Source organism: Microtus oregoni, unplaced genomic scaffold, assembly GCF_018167655.1.
Source record: "Microtus oregoni isolate MIOR12 unplaced genomic scaffold, Mior012 000018F_ref0000195, whole genome shotgun sequence".
Lineage (NCBI taxonomy): Eukaryota > Metazoa > Chordata > Mammalia > Rodentia > Cricetidae > Microtus > Microtus oregoni.
The window spans coordinates 23,841,100-23,861,506 of NW_024543077.1; the positions used below are offsets into that span (position 1 = coordinate 23,841,100).

A 20,407-nucleotide genomic window follows, 5' to 3' on the forward strand; every position below is an offset into this window, starting at 1 on the left:
GATGGAGGACTGGTCTGTGCTAACTATTAAGAGTTAAAGACAGGCTGGGCAGTGGTGGCGCACGCCTTTAATCCCAGCGCTCAGGAGGCAGAGGCAGGTGGAGCCAGCCTGATCATCAGAGTGAGTTCCAGAACAGCCACGGCTACAGAAAGAAACAGTCTCGCTCGAGAAACAAAAACCAAATGACAAAGCGTAAAGCCACCCACACACCTTCAGTCCCAGCACTTGGGAGGCAGAGACAGACAGCCACATACACCATGATCCAGGCCGCTCACTTCGGGACATCTCATCACTTAAGACTTAAGATACTGCATGTAGCCCTGCGTGGGCGCACATGCCTCTAATCCAGCGCTTGGATCTCTGTGACTTCAAGGCCGGCCTGGTCTACACAGAGAGCTCCAGAACAGCCAGAGCTACATAGTGAGACCTTTTTCAAACCACCTCACGCACATACAAAGAAAGGAAATCACATCTGTTGACATGATCAGCTCTCGTTACTTCTGGAAACTTAATACTGCAAAGAAGCAAAACGCACGTGTGTGTGTGTGTGTGTGTGTGTGTGTGTGTGGTGTACAAGCTTGAGAGTCATGTTAGGAAGTCTCTTTGTTCTAACAAGGAAGGGCAGAAATTCAGGTAAAACGTCCCTTCCAGCAGCCACTCATTCCTTGGCTGTGTCTGTATTTTTCCCACTTTGTCCCTAAATGCTAAACGTCGCTTCCCGAGGTTGAGCTTTCTCTCCTGCTGCCCATGTGTGACCTGGATGGCATCCATCATCGCTGCTGACATTCTGACTCTCTTCTAACTCAAAACTCAACACTGCAGAAATATTTAGGCTTCTTTCCCCGAGATCTCTGATTGCAGGGATCAGATTCCCAAATTCACTCTTGCCACTTGTCCCCCAGCAGCTCACACTCGGCTCCAGAGAGAAAACAGCTCACACTCTGCTGCGCAGAGAAAGCGGTGGCCTACTTCCCTGTCTGTAGCCCCACAGAACTGTCCCGCCAGCATTCCTGACAGCCACAGTCTCCCGGCTGTGGATTGGGCAATTTATCTACCTTCTTAAGAAAAACAACTTGGCAGAAGATTAATAGAAGTTTGCAGTTTAGCCACCCAGAAAGAAATAAAAAGTTAAGCTGAATGAAAATGGTTTGGGATTAAAAGCGGCACCTTTGAACTCCAGCAACCCGGCACAAGCTGGGCCGTTTTAGCCCTTGAGTCCGGTAAGCAAAGGCTTTTTCTTCCCCTAGAGCTTTCAAAGGATGCTCTGCACCACAAAACTGCTGTGTGTCTTTCAAGTGCAGAGGCCCTTGGGGGTCAAGGGCGTGATCAAGTTGTGAGTGCTTTTCAGTTGTTGCTGGGCACCCAGGAAAGGATCACTAAGATTAATCTCCACGAGTGGGGTAACCCTGAAGCTGAGCCTGGTCTGGCTGCTTCCAAACCCACACTTCCCAGTCTTGAAGTTCTTCCTTCCTGCTTGCCCTGCGGGCACAGTGTGTAAGGATAACACTTTTGAACCAGGCCAGCCAGTGCTCAGGTCTGGGATGCAGAAAACCTGTGGCTCAGCCGGTGCAGGGGACAAAGCCCTGTGTGTTCTGAAGAGTGAGCCACAATTCACCAGCTTGCAGTCCTAGTAAGGACCTTTGTGCCTGTGAACAAGCGGGTGTTGAAGGACTTTCTACCCCACTGCCCCAATGTTTCTATGTGGAACAGGTTACAGATGAACCTGTTACAGTTTTTATAAAACGGCGGGAGTGGGGGGAGGGGAGGGGAAAGTGGAGGGGGTGGGAACACGGGACACAGACTGCCAGGTAAGCACAACGGCCATCTTCAGTGTATGTTTGTGTAAAGGCTGGGGTTTGAACTCAGGGCCAGGCGTGTACTAGGCAAGTGCTCACCTACAGAGCCACACTCGAATTCTGACATCTCGGTGCTAATGGTCTGAACCTGTTCGGCCTACAACCAGTGCCTTACAAGGCATGTGGGGTTTAGGGAGAGTAATCCAGTCTTCCCTTGGCAGAGTCCCCAGCCTCTCCTCACCCTCTTTATCCTTCCTTTTGCATAACACTTGCCTTTCTGAGGTAACTCTGGCCACACAGATGGAAGTGCGAAAGCTTAGGCTATTCTTTCTCCTTAGAAACCCTCAGCCTTCCCCAAGCTCCTGTCAAGGTTTATGTGGGATCTGAAAAGTATGCCTCAGTGTGATGCCCATCTCGGTGCTTTGTGGACCAGCGCCAGTTCTGATCAAGACCCGACATGACTCATTATACAAACTAAACGTCAAAAGAAAGGGGTGGTAGGTCAGGAGTCCTCTAAAAATGTGCTCTTTAGTCAGAGCTCCCAAGCCAAAACTGATCACAGCCGTCAACTGCCCTCACTCAGAGAACTCCCTGCCACCTTGTGAGCCAGGCTAATGCTGTTCTATCTAGTTTGCAGAGCTGCTCACAGGACGCACCCACTGCTCACATGAACTCCGCGACGTCATTCTTTTTGCCCAGAAATCTCTTTAAGACCAAGGACCAGATTCCCAGCATGAAGACTCACACCAAGCTGAACAGGGGAGATGCACTGGCAGACAAGGGCAGAGCATGGGAAGTAAGGACAGTAGGTGACATCCAACAGCTTTTGAGAGGACCCATGTATTTCTGGTCTTCTTCGAGGAGGAGCTGGGAAGCTGCTAATATCCCTGATGGCTGTCACTATGAGAAACTTGGTTCTACCTCTTGAAAGGTCCGGAAGAAATTACTTTGCCTTCAGAACTGGAGCAGAGCCAGTTCTAGGCCACTGACGCAAGGTGTGAGAAGTCTCACTAACAACGAAGAGAGTTTATGCTTATTTTATGTCTATGAGTGTTTTGCTTGTGTGTATGTATGTGTACTACCCATATGCAGTGCCTAAGGAGGCCAGAAGAGGGCGTCAGATCCCTTAGAACCGTAGTTACAGACAATGGCTAACACCCAACTGGGTGCTGGAAACCAACCTAGGTCCTCTACAGGAACAACAAGTGTTCGTAACTGCTGAGCTATCTGTCACTTCAGTCCCACTAATACATTTTAACATAGCTTTGGTTAAATGAAAGTCACAGTGAGTTGGTTTCTTTATCTTTCTACAAACTAAATGATCTTAAAACAACAACAGCAACAAACACGCCGGGCAGTGGTGGCACCTGCCTTTAATCCCAGCACTCGAGAGGCAGAGGTAGTGGATCTCTGTGAGTTCGAGGCCAGCCTGGACTACAGAGCTAGTTCCAGGACAGCTAGAAACCCTGTCTCAAAAAACCCAACCAAACCAAAACAAAAATGATGCAAAATGGAAGAAAGAGAAAGAGGGAAGTAGAAGGAAAAGAAGAAAGGAAGACAGGAAAGGGAAGAAGAAAAGAATGAAAGAAGGAGCAAAGAGGGATGGGTCAAGGGTGGCGCCACATACTCTGTAGCTCAGGACTAAGAGCTATAAATTTGAGGCTGTCTTGGACTTAGTGTCTTAAGTGTCAGACATTTGAAATTCAAAACCCCTGAAGGCCACACCTCCAAAACTCAGATGCATGGTTAGAAACTATTTGATTAGGTTTCACCATTGTTAAGCAAAGGAGAGAGGTTGTGAAGGGTGGGGTCCTTGGGGAGACAGTGGGGGGCAGGGTGATGAATCCAGAATCCAGGTGAGCAAAACAGGGATGTAGCCTTGAGCTTAAAGTGGCTGTCTCTCTAGGCCCCTCGATTTTGAATGTTGTTTTTTTTTTTTTTTAATTCTTGTTAATTGAAATCAGAAAAAGCCCAACTATTTCCACAGTGAAGTCACCTGGGATCAGAGGAGGAATCTTTATAATGGCCATCACTATGGGCAGAGAAAACAACGTGGTTTGGCTACGGCTTGCTTGCTCTGTCCAGTTTTGAGTCTGCTGTGAGTGCTTCTGTTTTGAAATGTAGAATCTTGCGGGTTGGTGAGGTGGCTTACCCACCACCAAACCCGATGTTATAAACTGAATCCCTGGGACCCACACAATGAAGGAGAGAACCAACTGACTCCTGCAAGCTTTCCTCTGACTGCCAACATGCACCTGCCCACTAAACAAACAAACATACAGGGTCATATGTAGCCCAGGTTGACCTCAAACTTGCTATGTAGCCAAGTATGATCCCGAACTCCTGACCCTCCCTCCTACCTTCACTTCCCAGACGCTAGGATTACAGGAATGTACCACCATATCTGCCTCTGAGCTGTAAGCTTTGATAATTTGAAGGAAGGAAGAAAGGTCTTTGAAACTCAGAAGTAGGTCACTGCTGGAAATGCTCATGGAAATAGAGGCAATTTTGATGGAAAAACCAAAAGTATAAGACTTCTCTTCAGAAATCCAGTGGTAGTGATGCATGTCTTTAAACCCAGCACTCGAGAGGCAAGGGCATGTAGATCTGAGTTCGAGGCCAGCCTGGACTACAGAGTGTGTTCCAGAACAGCTAGGGCTGTTACATAGAGAAACCACATCTCATAAAAACAAACAAACAAACAAACAAAAAAAAAAAACAGACAAAAACCAGGGCTGGAGAGATGGCTCAGCGGTTAAGAGCATTGCCTATTCTTCCAAAGGTCCTGAGTTCAATTCCCAGCAACCACATGGTGGCTCACAACCATCTGTAATGGGGTCTGGTGCCCTTTTCTGGCCTGCAGGCATACACACAGTTAGAATATTGTATACATAATAAATATTTTTTTAAAAAAAAACAAAAACAAACAACACCAAAAAAGATTTCTGTTCACTGAAGCTTTGTTTCTGGAGACGGGGAGTGGCTCTCATCTCAGGGAGCTCAGTCTGTATCTGGGCTAGAATGGCAGGAGTTACTTGCAAGACGATTTTATTGTTTTGACAGAGGATGTGATGGTGTAGTTCAAGCCGTTCTCAAACTCATAGCCCCCCCTGTGTGAGCTTACAACTTCCATACCCAGATCTCAAGCACATCCTAATGCCAGGACATCTTCTTTGCCTCTAGTCAGTGTACTCTTGAGGTCTAAGTCCTAAGCACAAAGGAAAAGGTGTGGTGGGAGAAGCAGGAAGGGGTCTCCATAGGTGGGAGGTCAAACAGAGTAGAGATTTTTCTTTACAAGTCAGAATATCTCTCTGTACCAATTCCCTTTCCACCAACAAACAGGAATGTTCCTGGCTCTCCCCTAAAGTGAGTAATCACATTCTACATTCACAAAGCATGCACTGTTAAACTAGGGTCATCCTTTGACCCTGTGTTGGGTGCCTGATACCTGACAGGTGGAACTACTTTAGAAAGCGGTGGAAACTCCAGGAAGTAGGGCCTTGCTAGAGGAGCAAGATCACTAGCGGCACGTCACTGAAGGGAATTTTTGTTTCCTCATTTTCTGAATTTTTTGCTGTCAGTAGTTGGATCTCCTGGGACTAGTATTACAAATGGTTCTGATCTGCAATATGGGTGCTAAGAACTGAGTCAGGGTTCTCTGGAAGAGCAGCCAGTGCTCATAGTCCCTGGTTGCCCATCTCCCCAACCCTTTGGGAATAATTTTTTTTTGATATTTATTGAGCTCTACATTTTTCTCTGCTCCCCTCCCTGCTTCTCCCCTTCCCCTTCAACCCTCCCCCAAGGCCCCCATGCTCCCAATTTACTCAGGAGATCTTGTCTCTTTCTACTATCTACTTCCCATGTAGATTAGATCTACGTAAGTCTCTCTTAGTGTCCTCATTGTTGTCTAAGTTCTCTGGGATTGTGGTTTGCAGGCTGATTTTCTTTTCTTTACGTTTAAAAAGGTAATGATTTCTTAAGCAGGATACGGAAACTATAAGCAACAAAACAAAGATTGAAAACGGGACTTTTTGAAAATTAAAAACTGGGGTCTCAAATGACCCTATACAGAGAGTGGGAAGCCAGCTCATAGAATGTGGGGAAAAAATACATTTTCAATTTTATAAAGATCTAGTGTGTGTTGTTCCCTTGCAACACTACAACTCCCAACATCCCTCTGGACTCCAGCGCACGGCAAGCGCGGGACACATTTCCCAGAAGCCTTTGCATCCTCTGTTAAAAGCAAGGACAAGCCACAAGTTCGCCCCTTTTATTATCCCTTCCCTTTGTCCCTTCCTTTCACTTTTCCTAGTGTGTTTTCCCCTCCCATTAAAAAGTGTACCACGTGGTACCGCCGTGTGTCTGTGTCTTTTCCCTGCGTAATCGTCTTTACCCCCATAGGAAAAACAGAAATTAAGAACAACAGTGTGTATTTGTTTTTTTTTTAAATATTTATTTATTATGTATAATTTATTTATTTATTATGTATACAATATTCTGTCTGTATGCCTGAAGGCCAGAAGAGGGCGCCAGACCTCTTTACAGATGGTTGTGAGCCACCATGTGGTTGCTGGGAATTGAACTCAGGACCTTTGGAAGAGCAGGCAATGCTCTTAACCATTGAGCCATCTCTCCAGCCCCCAACAGTGTGTATTTGTATTTGCATATAAAATATGCAAATCTTAAAATACTGACTAACAGAAGAACAACCCAATCTATAGAAGAAAAGGGAAACAACTTGAACAGACGCTCTCCAAAGAGACGTACGATTGTCCAATAGATTCATGATAAAACAGCCAGTATCATTGTTCATTAGAGAAACTCAAGTGAGTTACCACTGCACACCCACCAAGACGACACAGGAGGGAAAAAGGGAGTAACAAGTGTTAGTACTTCCTCAACCAAACACAGAACTCACGAGGTTTTCCCTGAACTCACGGTATAGACCAGAGTGGCCTCAAACTCACAGAGATGTCTCTGGAGTGCTGGGATCACAGGCATGTGCCACCAAAGCTAGCAAGTTGTTGCTTTACGCTTTTCAAACATTTGCTTACTCTGTATGTGCATATGTGTGGGGGTGTGCACATGCCTCCGCACGTGTATGGAGGTCAGAGGTCAATTTATGGACCTTGGTTTCCTCTACCATACAGGTCCCAGGGATCAAACTCAGGTCTTCAGACTCAGTAGCTGGCACGGGACTCTCTGGCATGGGCTTCTCATAACGAAGAGAAAACTTAGGTTGTGCTGTTCTTCTTTTCTGTTTCATTTGATTTATTTTATACGCATGGGTGTTTTGCCTGCAGGGGTGTCTGTGTACCACAGGTGTGCCTGATGTCTTTAGAGGTCACAAGAGGGTGTCAGATCTCCTGGGACTGTAGTGACAGCAGTTGTGAGCTGCCATGTGGGTGCTGGGAATCAAACCCACGTTAACTGCCAGAAAGGCCAGTGCTCTTAGTAGCTGAGCCGTCTCTCCAGCCCCTACTTTTCTTAGTATTAACTGATTTATTCAACAGTACACAATCCTTATTTAAAAAGACAGTATAAAGAGAAGACACAGGTGGTTTTTGTTTTTCTAATTACTCCGAAGCCCGTCAGTTATAAATTGTTCCCACATCACTCTGTCTCTGCCTCTGAGTAAATCTGCATAGTCCTTTTATCCGGAGGGCAGTAATCACCTCCCTTTCTGGGTCGGTCCACTGCTGGGGTCAGAATCGCCAGTGGGCCCAGTGACAAAGGGCAGTTTAGAGTCACCAGGCGAATGCAATCCTTCTTCGGGGGAAGGGGCCCTCTGGGAGCCCCAGGCTTTCTTACCTTAGTCAACAGAAAGGATTACTGTCCTGGAGCGGCCAATTATCAGCTTGGAAGCCTAGAAGACTTCACAGGAATTCCTGAGAGCCGGCAAAAGGATGGGGCAGCCGTAGGAGGCCTTTCATCCAGGGCTGTGGAGGAGGGATCCGCCCTTCATGTCTGCAAATATATATACCCCTTGGATCCTGTGGATAGCACAGCTAGCAGGAACTGGGGGACAGCTGATGCTGACGAAGGTGATGAGTTTGGTTTAAGAGAACAGCCTCCTTGCAAAAAGTGACTCGGGGTGTTAACACAACTGACCTTTGGACAGCATGGTCCCTACTGTGACGCTGTCCAGCAGAGGGGACATGGCACATGGGTTAACCATGATATTCTGAGGATGTCCTGGTGGCCCACCAACTCTGCGATGTTCCATGCCCAAACCTCTTCTTGGAGCAGATCTCTGCCTAGCGTATCTTGTTTATGTATTTCTTTATCAATAGCCTATGAACTAATTTGTTTGAACTCAGAACTCTCAAGTCCCCTGCTTATCAAACAGGCAGTCAGGTTGTTACCTAAACAACTTTCAAATGAAAGACCATTCAGAAAGGCCAGGAGTGTCCTGGCCTCTTGCATATCTTTCTTTCTTTCTTTCGGATCTGTTTCCTTTTCTCACTTTTTGTGAGGCTGGCACTTCTTAGCCTTCAGTCTGTTTGGGGAAGGAAGCCTGGGTTATTATCAGATATTCAGTGTGAACACAGCTGGCTCCTCATTAACACTACATAATTGGTGTGTGTGTGTGTGTGTGTGTGTGTGTGTCCAGTCACCATGAAGGAATCTCGACTGCCCAATTCTGCCTCGTAAGATGGGATCTAAATGAGCTGCCACCAGCGGAATTACAGAAAGGAACTGTAGGAGAAGATGAAAGAAACCCTTCATGTCTGACAATGGGTTTCTTTTGGGGTCAGCCACTGATATCTTTGTGTGAGCCCATTTACTTCACAGAAAGGCCAACTACAAAGTGGCCCATGGAGGAACATTCTAGAAGGCTAAGCACTGAAATTACGGGCAGCCCTTCTAGGGGATTAATTAACTTGTTTATTCCTTTAGTTGTTTGTGTTTTGAGACAGAGTCTCACTATACAGTCTGTCTCACTATGGAGTGTAGGCTCCCTTCAATTCACAGAGATCCACCTACTCTGCCTGGAGAGTGCTGGAATTAAAGGCATACGCCTCGCGTCCAGAGTTGCCAATAATTTCTCAAGAAAGTATTACGAAGGTTCAGCAGTTGAGAGCTCACAATGCTCTTTCAGAGGACCTGAGTTCAGTTTCCAGACCCAAACCTGATATGGCTCTGGTCTCTGCGGGCACTTGCACTGACGTGCACAGATGCCCATACAGATGCATACACGTAATAAATCCTTTAAAATGACTAATGTTTGTATATGTGTGTGTATGTGAATGTATGTGTGTACCATTTGTGACTGTATGTGCATGTGTGTGTATATGTGTTATGTGTGCGTGTGTATGTGCGCACACATGTGCAGGTTTGTTAAGGACAGAGGAGACAGCTCTCTCGTTTAGATTGGTTTCAGGGAACTCAGGTCATCAGGCTTGTGTGGCGAGCACCTTTTCCTATCAAGGCAATCCTACTGCACTATCATCCAGCATTCTTCTAGATGGGCGAGCATCAGGGCATTTCTAAGAAGACTTGGTTGACTGTAGGGGAAGTTCTCTCTCTCTCTCTCTCTCTCTCTCTCTCTCTCTCTCTCCTGTTTATTTGTTTTTCGAGACAGGGTTTTTCTGTGTAACATCCCTGGCTGTCCTGGAACTCACTCTGTAGAGGGTTCAAGGTTGGCCTAGAACTCACAGAGATCTGCCTGCCTCTGCCTCTTAAGAACGGGATTCAAGGCATGCACCACTACCTACTAGTGACCTTTTCTGTTTAAATTATTATTTTACTTTATGCATATGGCTGTTCTGCTTGCATGGGCGTCTGTGCAGTATGTGTGTCCCTGGTGCCCATGAAGGCCAGAGTAGGGCATCTGGAACTGGAGTCATAGACCACTGTGAGCTGCCATGCAGATGCTGGTAACTGAACCCGGATCCTTCGGAAGAGCAGCCCGTGTGTGCTTTACCTCTGAAACATCTCTCCAGCCCCCTTCTCTTGTTTTTTTGAAGGAAAGGTTATACTATTGCTTTCTTTAAAATTTCTGCACACCTATGAGCACGTGTGTCCCACAGTCTACACACGTGGCGGTCAGAGGACAACGTTTGGAGTCAGCGGCTTCCTTCCGTCATGTCTGCAGGCTGGGTGCTGAGCACCTCTGTGTCCTGAGCCTTCGCAGCTGCCCCGCTCTTTTATAGCTTTGTCTTTACAGCCATGCTGTGCGGCTCTCTCCTGGCAAATGTGAGGAGAGCATCCGCATGCCCGGCACTGCGCTGAATGTTTCATATGCCAAACAACACATCCCCACAAGCACTGATGTTGAAATTATTATCCATCCTCTCTTTCACAACTGATACGTCTACGTTTTTAGGAATGGTTTAGAGTTCATAGCAAAATTCTATAAAATGTCAAGTTCCCATGAACCTCTTCTTCACTTAGATATCAAAACCCTTCACTAGAATGTTACGTTTGGTGCAAATGGTACCTCTCTACGTTACCAAACGATGGTGTTCATTGGGGTTCACTTGCTTTGTTTGTTTTCCACTCAGCTCCCCGCCCCCCTTCGTTTTTAGACAGGGTTTCATTTAGCTCATCTGTGTAGCTGAGGTTGGCCTTGGGAGAGTTCTCTTAACCTCCCAAGTCCCGAAATTACAGGTTTGTGCAACCACACCCAGCCAGGGTTCAGTCTTAGTATCTGTTGTGTATTCTACTGCTTTCGATAAATGCGCTTTAACATGTAGGCTCCATCATAGTTTGGTACAGAGGAGTTCACGGCCTCTAGCCATCCCTGTTACCCCCAACCCTTGGCAGCCACAAACCATTTCTGTTTCTACTATGGCGTTCTCTTTAACGACAGCTAAACACAATGATATGGTGTGTCATCTGTTTAGATTGGCTTGTTCTGGGACAGCGCTTTCCTCCGTGGATGGTTGTTTGTTTATTTTGTTTCTGTTTGCCCTGCATGACAGCTTTTCTGGTTGCTTTTCATTCTAAGAATTTTTTTTAAAAGATTAATTTATTTAATGTGTATGGGTATTTTGTCTGCATGCTTGATGCCATGAATTCCCTGGACTTGGAGTCACAGAGAACCATAAGCTGCCGTGTGGGTGCTGGGAATTGAACTGGGGTCCTCTGGAGGAGCAGCCAGTGCTCTGAACCACTAAGACATCGCTCCAGCTCTTGTTTTGAGAATGTTATATGTTTATTTATTTGTTGTGTGTGTGAGTGTGCTTGTGTGTGTACCTGTGTGTGTGTGTGTGCAGAAAGAGGGTATTTGGGGGTATCTGGTGTTATCCCCCCCCATCACTCCCCATTTGTCCCTCTGAGGAAAGGTCTCCCTGAACTTTGGGTTTGTTTTCTCAACTAGGCCGAAAGATCAATGAGTCCCTGGGATCTCCTCTCTCTACCGAGCCAGGGCTGGCTGGGGAGACAGGCATTTGTGGAGAAACTGGATTGCTATGTGGGGCTGGAATCTGAACACCAGTCCTCACTGCAGAGTAAATACTCTTAACTGCAGAGCCATCTATCTTTCCAGCTCTGTGGTACCTTTCATTTTGAGACAGTCTCACTCTGTAGTCCTGACTGGACTGGCGCTGACTGCGTAGACCAGACTAGCCTCGAACCTCCTGCCTCTGCTTCCTGAGTGCTGAGGTTTAAGGCACCCATCACACTGTCTGATACCTTTTTAAAAAAGCTTCAACTATTATCTCCTTACCTGGATGTGCGGGGAGCCCGGCCGCTGCACGGTATTCTAAGAGCAGAGTATGGTAAGAAATTGCCAGACTGCTGTCTTACATGGCTAAGGTTCCCTTTCCCACCCGAGACTGCCGTGCATCCCTATTGCTCTGAGCTCTCAGGATCAGGGACAATGAGCAGCCTTTCAGACCATCAGTAGTGCGTGTCTATCTGTCAGGCCTGCTGCTTGTCTGCTTGGGCAGTGCTGCGGACTGAACCCAGAGCCTCACGGATTCTAAGTGAGCGCTACAGGATGGAGTTACAACCCAGCCTTGTGCATGTCTAATTTTTTTTTGTAGATTTTTTTTATGTGTTTGAATGTTTCGTATGTCAATAGCATGCATGCAGTGCACACAAAGGCCAGAAGAGGGTGTCAGATGCCCTTGGAACTAGAGTTAACAGATGGTTGTGAGACACATTCTGGGTACTAGGAACTGAATTACAGTTCTCAGTAAGAGCAGCCCATGCTTTTAGCCATTGAACCCTTTCTCCAGGCTCCATTTCCAAAAAAGTTTAAATTTTATTTATTATTAATCATCATTAATAATAATAATAGAAACATCATGAAAGTTCGTTCCAAACTCATCCCACAAGATCAGCAAGATCTTACTATCCAAATCCAAAACATAAGAAAACTGAAAATCAGTATTATGAACACAGATATAAAAATCTTCCACAAGATATAATGAAATTGCTGGGTGGCCGTGGTGCAGGCTTTAATCCCAGAACTCAGAAGGCAGAGGCAATTGGATCTCTGAGTTTGAGGTCTACAGAGTAAGTTCCAGGACAACCAAGGCTACACAGAGAAATCCTGGCTCAAAACACAATAACAACAAAGTATATATGTGTGTATACTATATATGTATGTGTGTAATATATACACATATATATTATGTATATACACACATCTCGAGAGAGAGAGAAATGGAAACTAAATGAACCTCACCTCAGGATAAATTCTAATTTATCAGAGGCACACAAGTCTGGTTCAACCTTTGAAAAACAACTGGTACATAAACATGCCAAAGAAGCCAGGCAGCGGAGGTGCACACCTTTAATCCCAACACGCGCGAGGCAAAGGCAGGCGGATCTCAGTGAGTTCAAGGCAAGTCTGGTCTACAAAGTGAGTTCCAGGACAGACAGGACTGTTTCACAGAGAAACCTATCTTAAAAATCAGAAAAAAAAAAAAAAAGCCAAAGGAAAGCAATCACACGGTCACATTGGTGTGTGCATAAAGTTGCAGCATTCTAATACCTGTTCATGATAAAAGAGGACTAGAGCCTGGGGGTGGCTCACTGGGAAAAGATTCTTGCCACCAAGCCTGGCATGCCTGGACCCACATGGTGGAAGGAAAGAAGCAGCTCCGAAGTCTGCCCTCTGACCTCTGCCCTCCGACCTCCGCACAGGCACTGCCATACATGTATAAACACATATGTGCACACACACATAATAATGTAATTTTAAGATCTTTTTTCAAACCTCCTGTAAACGAGGCATGGAGCAGAACTCCTGTAACTCACAGAGCACCTGCAGCTCACCTTGTGACCCCTGGAAACGTGAGCTTCTGTCCCACGAGAAAGGCAAAGATGTCCTGCACTATTCTGCTCAACAGTGCCACGAGGACATATTACATGCATTGAGGAAGGCAGCATCAGTGGCTTTTGTTCATAGATTACAAGGTCACATATGCAGAAAATGATGTAGAAAAGATAGTAGAAAATTTCTGCAATTTACATAATGTGGGAGCTACAAACAAAACTCAGTTCCTCGGAGCCATTTCATCTCTTTAGTCCCTAGGCAATGTCTCTCTTTATCCCTGATAGCATTCCTTGGTCTGTTGTCCGCAGCTGCTCCTCTGTTGGGAGTTGCAGACCCTCAGATGATGTGGGAGTGTCATATATCAATCTGTTGATTTCATTGGTTAAGCAATAAAGAAACTGCTTGGCCCTCATAGGTTAAAACATAGGTGGGTGGAGTAAACAGAACAGAATGCTGGGAGGAAGAGGAAGTGAGCTCAGACTCGACAGCTCTCCTCTTGGGGGCAGACGCCTCAGAGAGACACCATGCTCCCTGCTCCTGGGCAGACACACACGATGAAGCTCCAACCCAGGATGGATGTAGGCTAGAATCTCCCTGGTAAGCCACCTCGTGGGCTACACAGATGATTAGAAATGGGCTAGTCCAGGTGCGAGAATTAGCCTAGAAGAGGCTAGATAGAAATGGGCCAAGCAGTGTTTAAAAGAATACAATTTGTGTGTTGTTAATTCTGGGCATAAGCTAGCGAGGCAGCCTGGGTGCTGGGGACGCAGCCCCGCCGCTCCTATTACTACACTCAGACCCTGAACTTTCTATGACCCCTTGTTTGTCAGAGTAAACAACTTGTTTTTCTATGCTTGCAGCTCATCTGATCACAAAACCTTCATGAGTTCCTGTTAACAAGCAAGTGGTTTCTGGTGGGCTTGCAGTAGAAAATCCTGAGAGCTAGGGCGTGGCTACTAGTTAAGGAGAGCACTATATCAGCTGCCTTGGAACATAATAAAATTGGCATTCTTACGTCCAGAGTGACCTGCGTCTCTGTGAGTTCTTTACTCCCCAGACCCTTGCCCGACTGTGGTTCCAGATGGTGCGGGCACCACACTCCTGCATTCTTTTTATTAGTCTTAGACCGTGGCTCTGTCTCCCTCAATTTATTTAACTTGTGTTATATTGATTTATTTTATTAGCCCACATGTATGTCTGTTCACCATGTGTGTGTGGTACCTATGGAGGTCAGAAGAATATTGGATCATCTAGAATTAGAATTACAGAGACTTGTGAGTTCCCGTGTGGTGTGGGTGGTAGGCACCAAACCTTGGTCCTCTGCAAGAGCAACAAGTGCCCTTAACCATCAAGCTATCATTGCTTGGTTGATTGACTGATTGATTTTCAGGGGTGGGTCTCACTATGTAACCCTGGCTGCTTAGAACTCCCTATATAGATCAGGCTGACCTCAAACTCATAGAGATCCACTTGTCTCTAGCTCCCGAATGCCGGAATTAAAGGGACATCCATACCACCATGATACAGGCTCCCAAAACTTGTCTACACTTGAACTTACGTGGTAGCCCAGGCATGTCTTTAACTTGCCATCTACATGAATCAGAATTCCAGGTAGCTGGGACTATTACTGACCTGTGCCAATTAGCCTGGCTTAATGAGATGATTTCATAAAGCACAGAAGTCTGAGTTGGTGGGGTTTTCTCCCTGACCTTAAACACTCCCGTCTCTTGTCTGAGATGCTTTGCGATTACTGGATTTGTAGTTTGATGTCTGACATCACTTTGGGGCAATTTCTTAGTTGTTCTTGTTTAAATGCCATTTCTGCTCCCCTTCTGTCCCCTTCTCCTGGTGTTCTCATCTTATGTATGTTATGCTTTGTAGTTGTCCTGCTATGGTGAGGCTGTCTGCTCTGTGTTCTCAGCCTTTCCGTCTCTTTGCTCGTGTTTTGGAGATTTCTACCGTCACGTCTTCAAGCTCAGTGATACAGAGATGATTGTACCCTCAAGCTCTGAGAGTTACTATTGATCCCATCAAAGGCTTCTGTGTGCCTTCTGCATGTTGGTGCTCATGAGAGTGCAGACAGCTCATGGCTGAACATAGGGAGCTCATGGCTGAACACAGGAAGTTCATGGCTGAACACAGGAAGTTCATGGCTGAACACAGGAAGTTCATGGCTGAACACGGGGAGCTCATGGCTGAACACGGGGAGCTCATGGCTGAACACGGGGAGCTCATGGCTGAGCACAGGGCCTGCACACGCTAAACACAGGGAGCTCATGGCTGAACACAGGAAGCTCATGGCTGAGCACAGGGAGCTTGTGGCTGAACATGGGGAGCTCATGGCTGAGCACGGGGAACTCATGGCTGAACACGGGGAGCTCATGGCTGAACACAGGGCCTGCACATGCTGAACACAGGGAGCTCATGGCTGAGCACAGGGAGCTCATGGCTGAGCACAGGGAGCTCATACAGAGTCTCACACGCTAAACACAGGGAGCTCATACAGGGTCTCACATGCTGAGCACAGGGAGCTCATACAGGGTCTCACACGCTGAGCACAGGGAGCTCATACAGGGTCTCACATGCTGAGCACAGGGAGCTCACAACAGGGCCTGCACACGCTGAGCACAGGGAGCTCATGGATGAGAACATGGAGCTCATGGCTGAGCACAGGGAGCTCATACAGTCTCACACGCTGAACACAGGGAGCTCATACAGGGTCTCACACGCTGAGCACAGGGAGCTCATACAGGGTCTCACACGCTGAGCACAGGGAGCTCATACAGGGTCTCACACGCTGAGCACAGGGAGCTCATACAGGGTCTCACACGCTGAGCACAGGGAGCTCACAACAGAGCCTGCACACGCTCACAGTGCAGTCTAACCCCAAGTTATACCCTCAGCTAACAGTCTTCATTTTCGTTACACATTTTTCTTAGTCTCCTAGCATTTACTTTGACACTTTCTTGTGATTCCCCTTTCTGCTTACGTTCATCTGTTTTACTTGGAATTTTCCTCCATTCCAGCCCCGAGCATCTTAATCATGCTTTCAAATAATTGCTTGTAGCAGGGCAACATCCTTGTCACACCTGGCCCTGACATGGATACTTTCCCATGTGGTTTCCACATCGTATCTTTAACCACTTGCAGTGCCTTATTACGTCTTGACAAGTGGACATGATGTATGCATGGCATGAGAGAAAACATGGTAACTGGACCGAGTCAGTCGTGGGAAGGTGGGTGGCATATATGTCTGTCCTATAAAACTGGGGTTGTCTTCCCTCTTTGTGACCCTATCCCCTGGACTGTGAACTTCATGGGAGTGCCTCAGTTATTTCTCTCTCTTATTTGGGATAAGATAGCTAAGGGGGAGATGGTGGTGAAGAGGGGGGCTGGGCAGATCCCATCCCTCATGTGTGAGGTTGTGACTGTAAAGGGGAATCCCTCTTCCCCAGGTAGGATGAAACTCCAGCAGGGGAACCCCCCCACCATGACATCGTTCCTGTTGAGTGCAGGCCCAGTTTAAAAATGATCCCCATCCCTTTCCTCTTCCTGCTACCAATATGGGATTGTCCCTCTGTTCACTGTTCAGGCCCAGGAACGTTCCCAGAGGTAAAATATACCAAGTACAGGGTGTCCTCAGTTCCTGCTCTAAGTTCTTCCTGGGCAGTTTCTTCTGAGGGGACAGGAATTGGTGACAATGTGGGTTTTCCCTCCCCAGGACTGGTTTAGGCTTGTGGCTGGTCTTCCCTCCCATGTTTATGATTGTATCTGGTATCTGTCTTCAGTTTCTCTAATCCAGTGTGTGCGCCTGTGTGTAGGAGGGGAGCAGGGGCAGGTCGTATTGTATCACATGACTTCACTTCTTTAATAGATTTAGGACTTACTTTTAAAGATTTATTTATTTACTATGTGGGGTATCTTGCCTGCTTGCACAGATACTTGCACCACATGCATTCCTGGTGTGATGGACCCTGAAACTGGGCCCATCTGGACAGCTGTTAGCGGCCATGTGGGTGCTGGGAGTCGAACCTGGGTCTTCTAGAGGAGCAGTCAGTGCTTCCAACTGCTGAGCCAACTCTCCAGCCCCAAGGACATGGTTTGTCTTGTTTGTTTGTTCAGATTTTTACTTATTAGAGGGTACAGGGGTGACTTCCCAGCTCCTGATATGCTAGACTGGGAACTGTCACCCTTTTACACTGAAGGACTCCAAGTACACGGATGTGCAGTTTTAGGTTCAAGGTCCCTCAGGCGAGGATTGGGCAGGGGTTAGATACAAGCAGGAGAGGAATGGCATATTGTGTGTGTGTGTGTGTGTGTGTGTGTGTGTGTGCACACTCGAGAGACTCAGAGCACACCCCCACACTCAGATGTGTTGGCTCTCCCAGAGCTGGAGTGCCAGGCAACCGCGAGTAAACAGTTGTGGGTTCTAAGAACCAAAACTGGGTCCCCCATATTGTTTAATCTTAGCTCTGTGGCAACAGGACATCTGAGCCCATAAGTTCATAGACTCTTATTTGTAAAATGAAAATACTGGGTGTCTAGGGAGATGGCTCAGTGCTCAAAAGCACTGGCCACTCTTGCATCCATATGCCAGCTCACAACTGTCTGTAGCTCTGGTTCCAGGGGGTCCAATACCCTCACGCAGATATACATGCAGGCCAAAACACCAATGCACAGGAAATAAAAATAAATACAATTAAAAAATGAAAACATTAACATCAGTAGTCAGTTTCAGCAATGGGATTCTGAGATATGATGAAATTGAATTTAACACCTCTGGATGCTAAGATTCTATAGGGAGTTTGCTTTCGACATCAGTGATGTAAAGCTGGGCCTTGGGTGCTTGTGTACTTAAAAACATTTTTTAACATTTTTTTCTTCTCTCTCTCTCTCTCTCTCTCTCTCTCTCTCTCTCTCTTTGTGTGTGTGTAAGTACAACTGCACTCCCCAGCACATACCCACACACAGACAAATACGCAATTAAAATAAAGTCACATGACTGGGCATGGTGGCGTACACCTTTAATCCCAGCACTCAGAAGACAGTGGCAGACCAATCTTTGTGAATTTGAGGCCAGCTTGGTTTAGAGTTCCAGGTCAGCCCGGGGTACACAGCACAACTCTGTTTTAACAGCAGCAGCAACAGCAACAACAACAACAACGTGATAATAATAACAATACTAATAAAGTAAAATTAATATAGAATGGCTGTGAAGTCTATGGAGGGGCTCTGGCAGTCCCTCATCTCCCCTCTCCCAAACCTAGTGGCAGGAAGGCAGAGGTTTGTCACGGAGGAGTGCCGCAGCACCCTGGCCAGCAGCAGACAGGAAGACAAGGACAAACTGTGGACTTACCACTTCTCCTCTTCGACTTGCACTCCCACGGACTGGAACTTACTGGGCGCCTTATTCTCCCCTGGCTTCTCAGGCTCATCAGCATCATCCACCTGAGGAAAGTGTCAAGCAGACAGGGTTGGTCCTTCCCATCGCCTCACTCGAGGCCTCGGTGTTGTGTGGGGATGTTCTGGGACTTAGGATGTCTTTCATATTTGTGTATCTGAAGTCAGCAATCACTACATTAATTAGCATGCCCTCCGAGTTTGCTAATATTTTTTAAAAACACACACACACACACGTGTGTATGCGTGTGTGTGTGTGTGTACCCGAGCATATGTATGTGCACCACATATGTGAAGTAGCTGGGGAGGCCAGAAGAGGGCGACAGATCCCCTGAAACTAGAGTCACAGGCTGTGAGCCATTATGTCAGTGCTGGAACTGAACCCTGATCCCCTGCAAAAGCAACAAGTGCTCTTAACTGCGGAGCCATATCTCCAGCCCCCAACTCTGCTGATTTTTAATAAAACACAGTTTTACACTGGGCAGTGGTGGTGCACACCTTTAATCCCAGTACTGGGAGGCAGAGGCAGGTGGATCTCTGAGTTTGAGGCTAGACTGGTCTCCAAAGCAAGTTCTAGGGTTACATAGAGAAATTCTGTCCTAAAATAAAATAAAATAAAAAAGTAAGCAAGAGAAAAGGTGGGCTTATAAAATGGCTCAACAGGTAAAATCACAGGCTACCAAGTCCGACAACTGGAATTTAATCTCTAGGAGCCACGTGCTAGAAAGAGAGAACCAAGTCCCACATTGGGTCCCTTGACTTCTTGAAGTGAGCCACCCCTCCCACCACTAAATAAATAAGCAAATGTAATAAAAGAAAAAAATTAAAGCAAAGTTTTGGGGGGCTAAAGAGATGGCTATGAGGTTAGGAGCACTGACTGCTCTTGCAGGGGAGCCATGCCCACGGTGGCATTCATCTGTCTGTAACTCCTACTCAAAGGTAGCCAATGCCCTCTTTTTAACTTCCGCAAGCTCCGGCGTGCACATGGTGCACAGACATGCACCCAGGCACGTTTCACAGACAGACGTACACAACATAAGTAAATAAAAGCTAAACAATGCTTTGAGTTTTGAATGATGGATTAGCTATTGAAAATAATATGAAATGAAGAAGGAAAAAAAGCAGACTAAACGCTGAGGAAATAAAAGCAAGCGATCATTCCGTGACACTAATTTAGAGCCAGATAGAAGGGCAGATATTTTAATCGCCACGGTGAAGCTTGTTACATCAACTTTCTCACTGTCACCATGGTGATGTGCATGGATGAGTGGTACTGAGCGTATTCCTATTGCTGTGCAGCCACCGCCAAGAGCCACGACAGAATTGTTCAGCATTCCAAGCAGAGACGTGTGTCCACAGGAATCTAGATTGCGTGTGTCTCGTGATATGGGATGAGGTGGGGTGCCTGCCGTGGTGTTCCCGTGGAGTTCAGAGGACAACTCTCAGGAGCACAGGCTCTGGGTCTCAAGCTCAGATGATCAAGCTTGGGCAGCAAGAGCCTTTCCCCTCAGAGCCATCTTGCCAGCCTAACATTTAAAGTTTTACATACCTCATTCTTGGGTGAGCAAGATGGTTCATTGGGAAAAGGCACGCTGCCAAGCCTGTCAAGCTGAATTAGACCCTGGGGCCCGGATAATGGAAGCAGAGAACCCCCTCCTATAAGTTCTTTTCCGACCCTACATGCATGCTGTGGTACATATTCCCCCCACTCTTCTAGACACATGATAAATAAATTAAACATCTTTACTGTTTCTTAGTGCTGGTGACGTATGCCTGTAATCTCATCATTTGACAGGTAAAGGCATCTCTTAGTGATGGAAGGGAAATTTAGCTTCCAGTGGGAACCAGGAGATGGGGGCAGGGGGTTGACTTGGTCTCGTGACTCCTATGCTGTCACCTACTCCCAAGCTTCTGTGTGACCAGCTCTTTGGAAGACCTGAGTCACTTGCACTATGGTAACCTGGAGGCTCTCAGAGGG

At 46.7% G+C, this 20,407-nt stretch overlaps 1 protein-coding gene across 12 annotated transcripts in view; it reads right to left on the reverse strand.

The window, feature by feature from the left end:
* The window catches only part of LOC121458699 (disks large-associated protein 1), a 798,580-nt gene that overhangs the window by 30,917 nt on the left and 747,256 nt on the right, over positions 1 to 20,407 (reverse strand). For all 12 annotated transcript variants that reach the window (XM_041667976.1, XM_041667977.1, XM_041667979.1 and 9 more), the window contains one exon: positions 18,386 to 18,477. In XM_041667976.1, the coding sequence (XP_041523910.1) occupies positions 18,386 to 18,477 (92 nt within the window). The remainder of the gene's footprint in view (positions 1 to 18,385; positions 18,478 to 20,407) is intronic.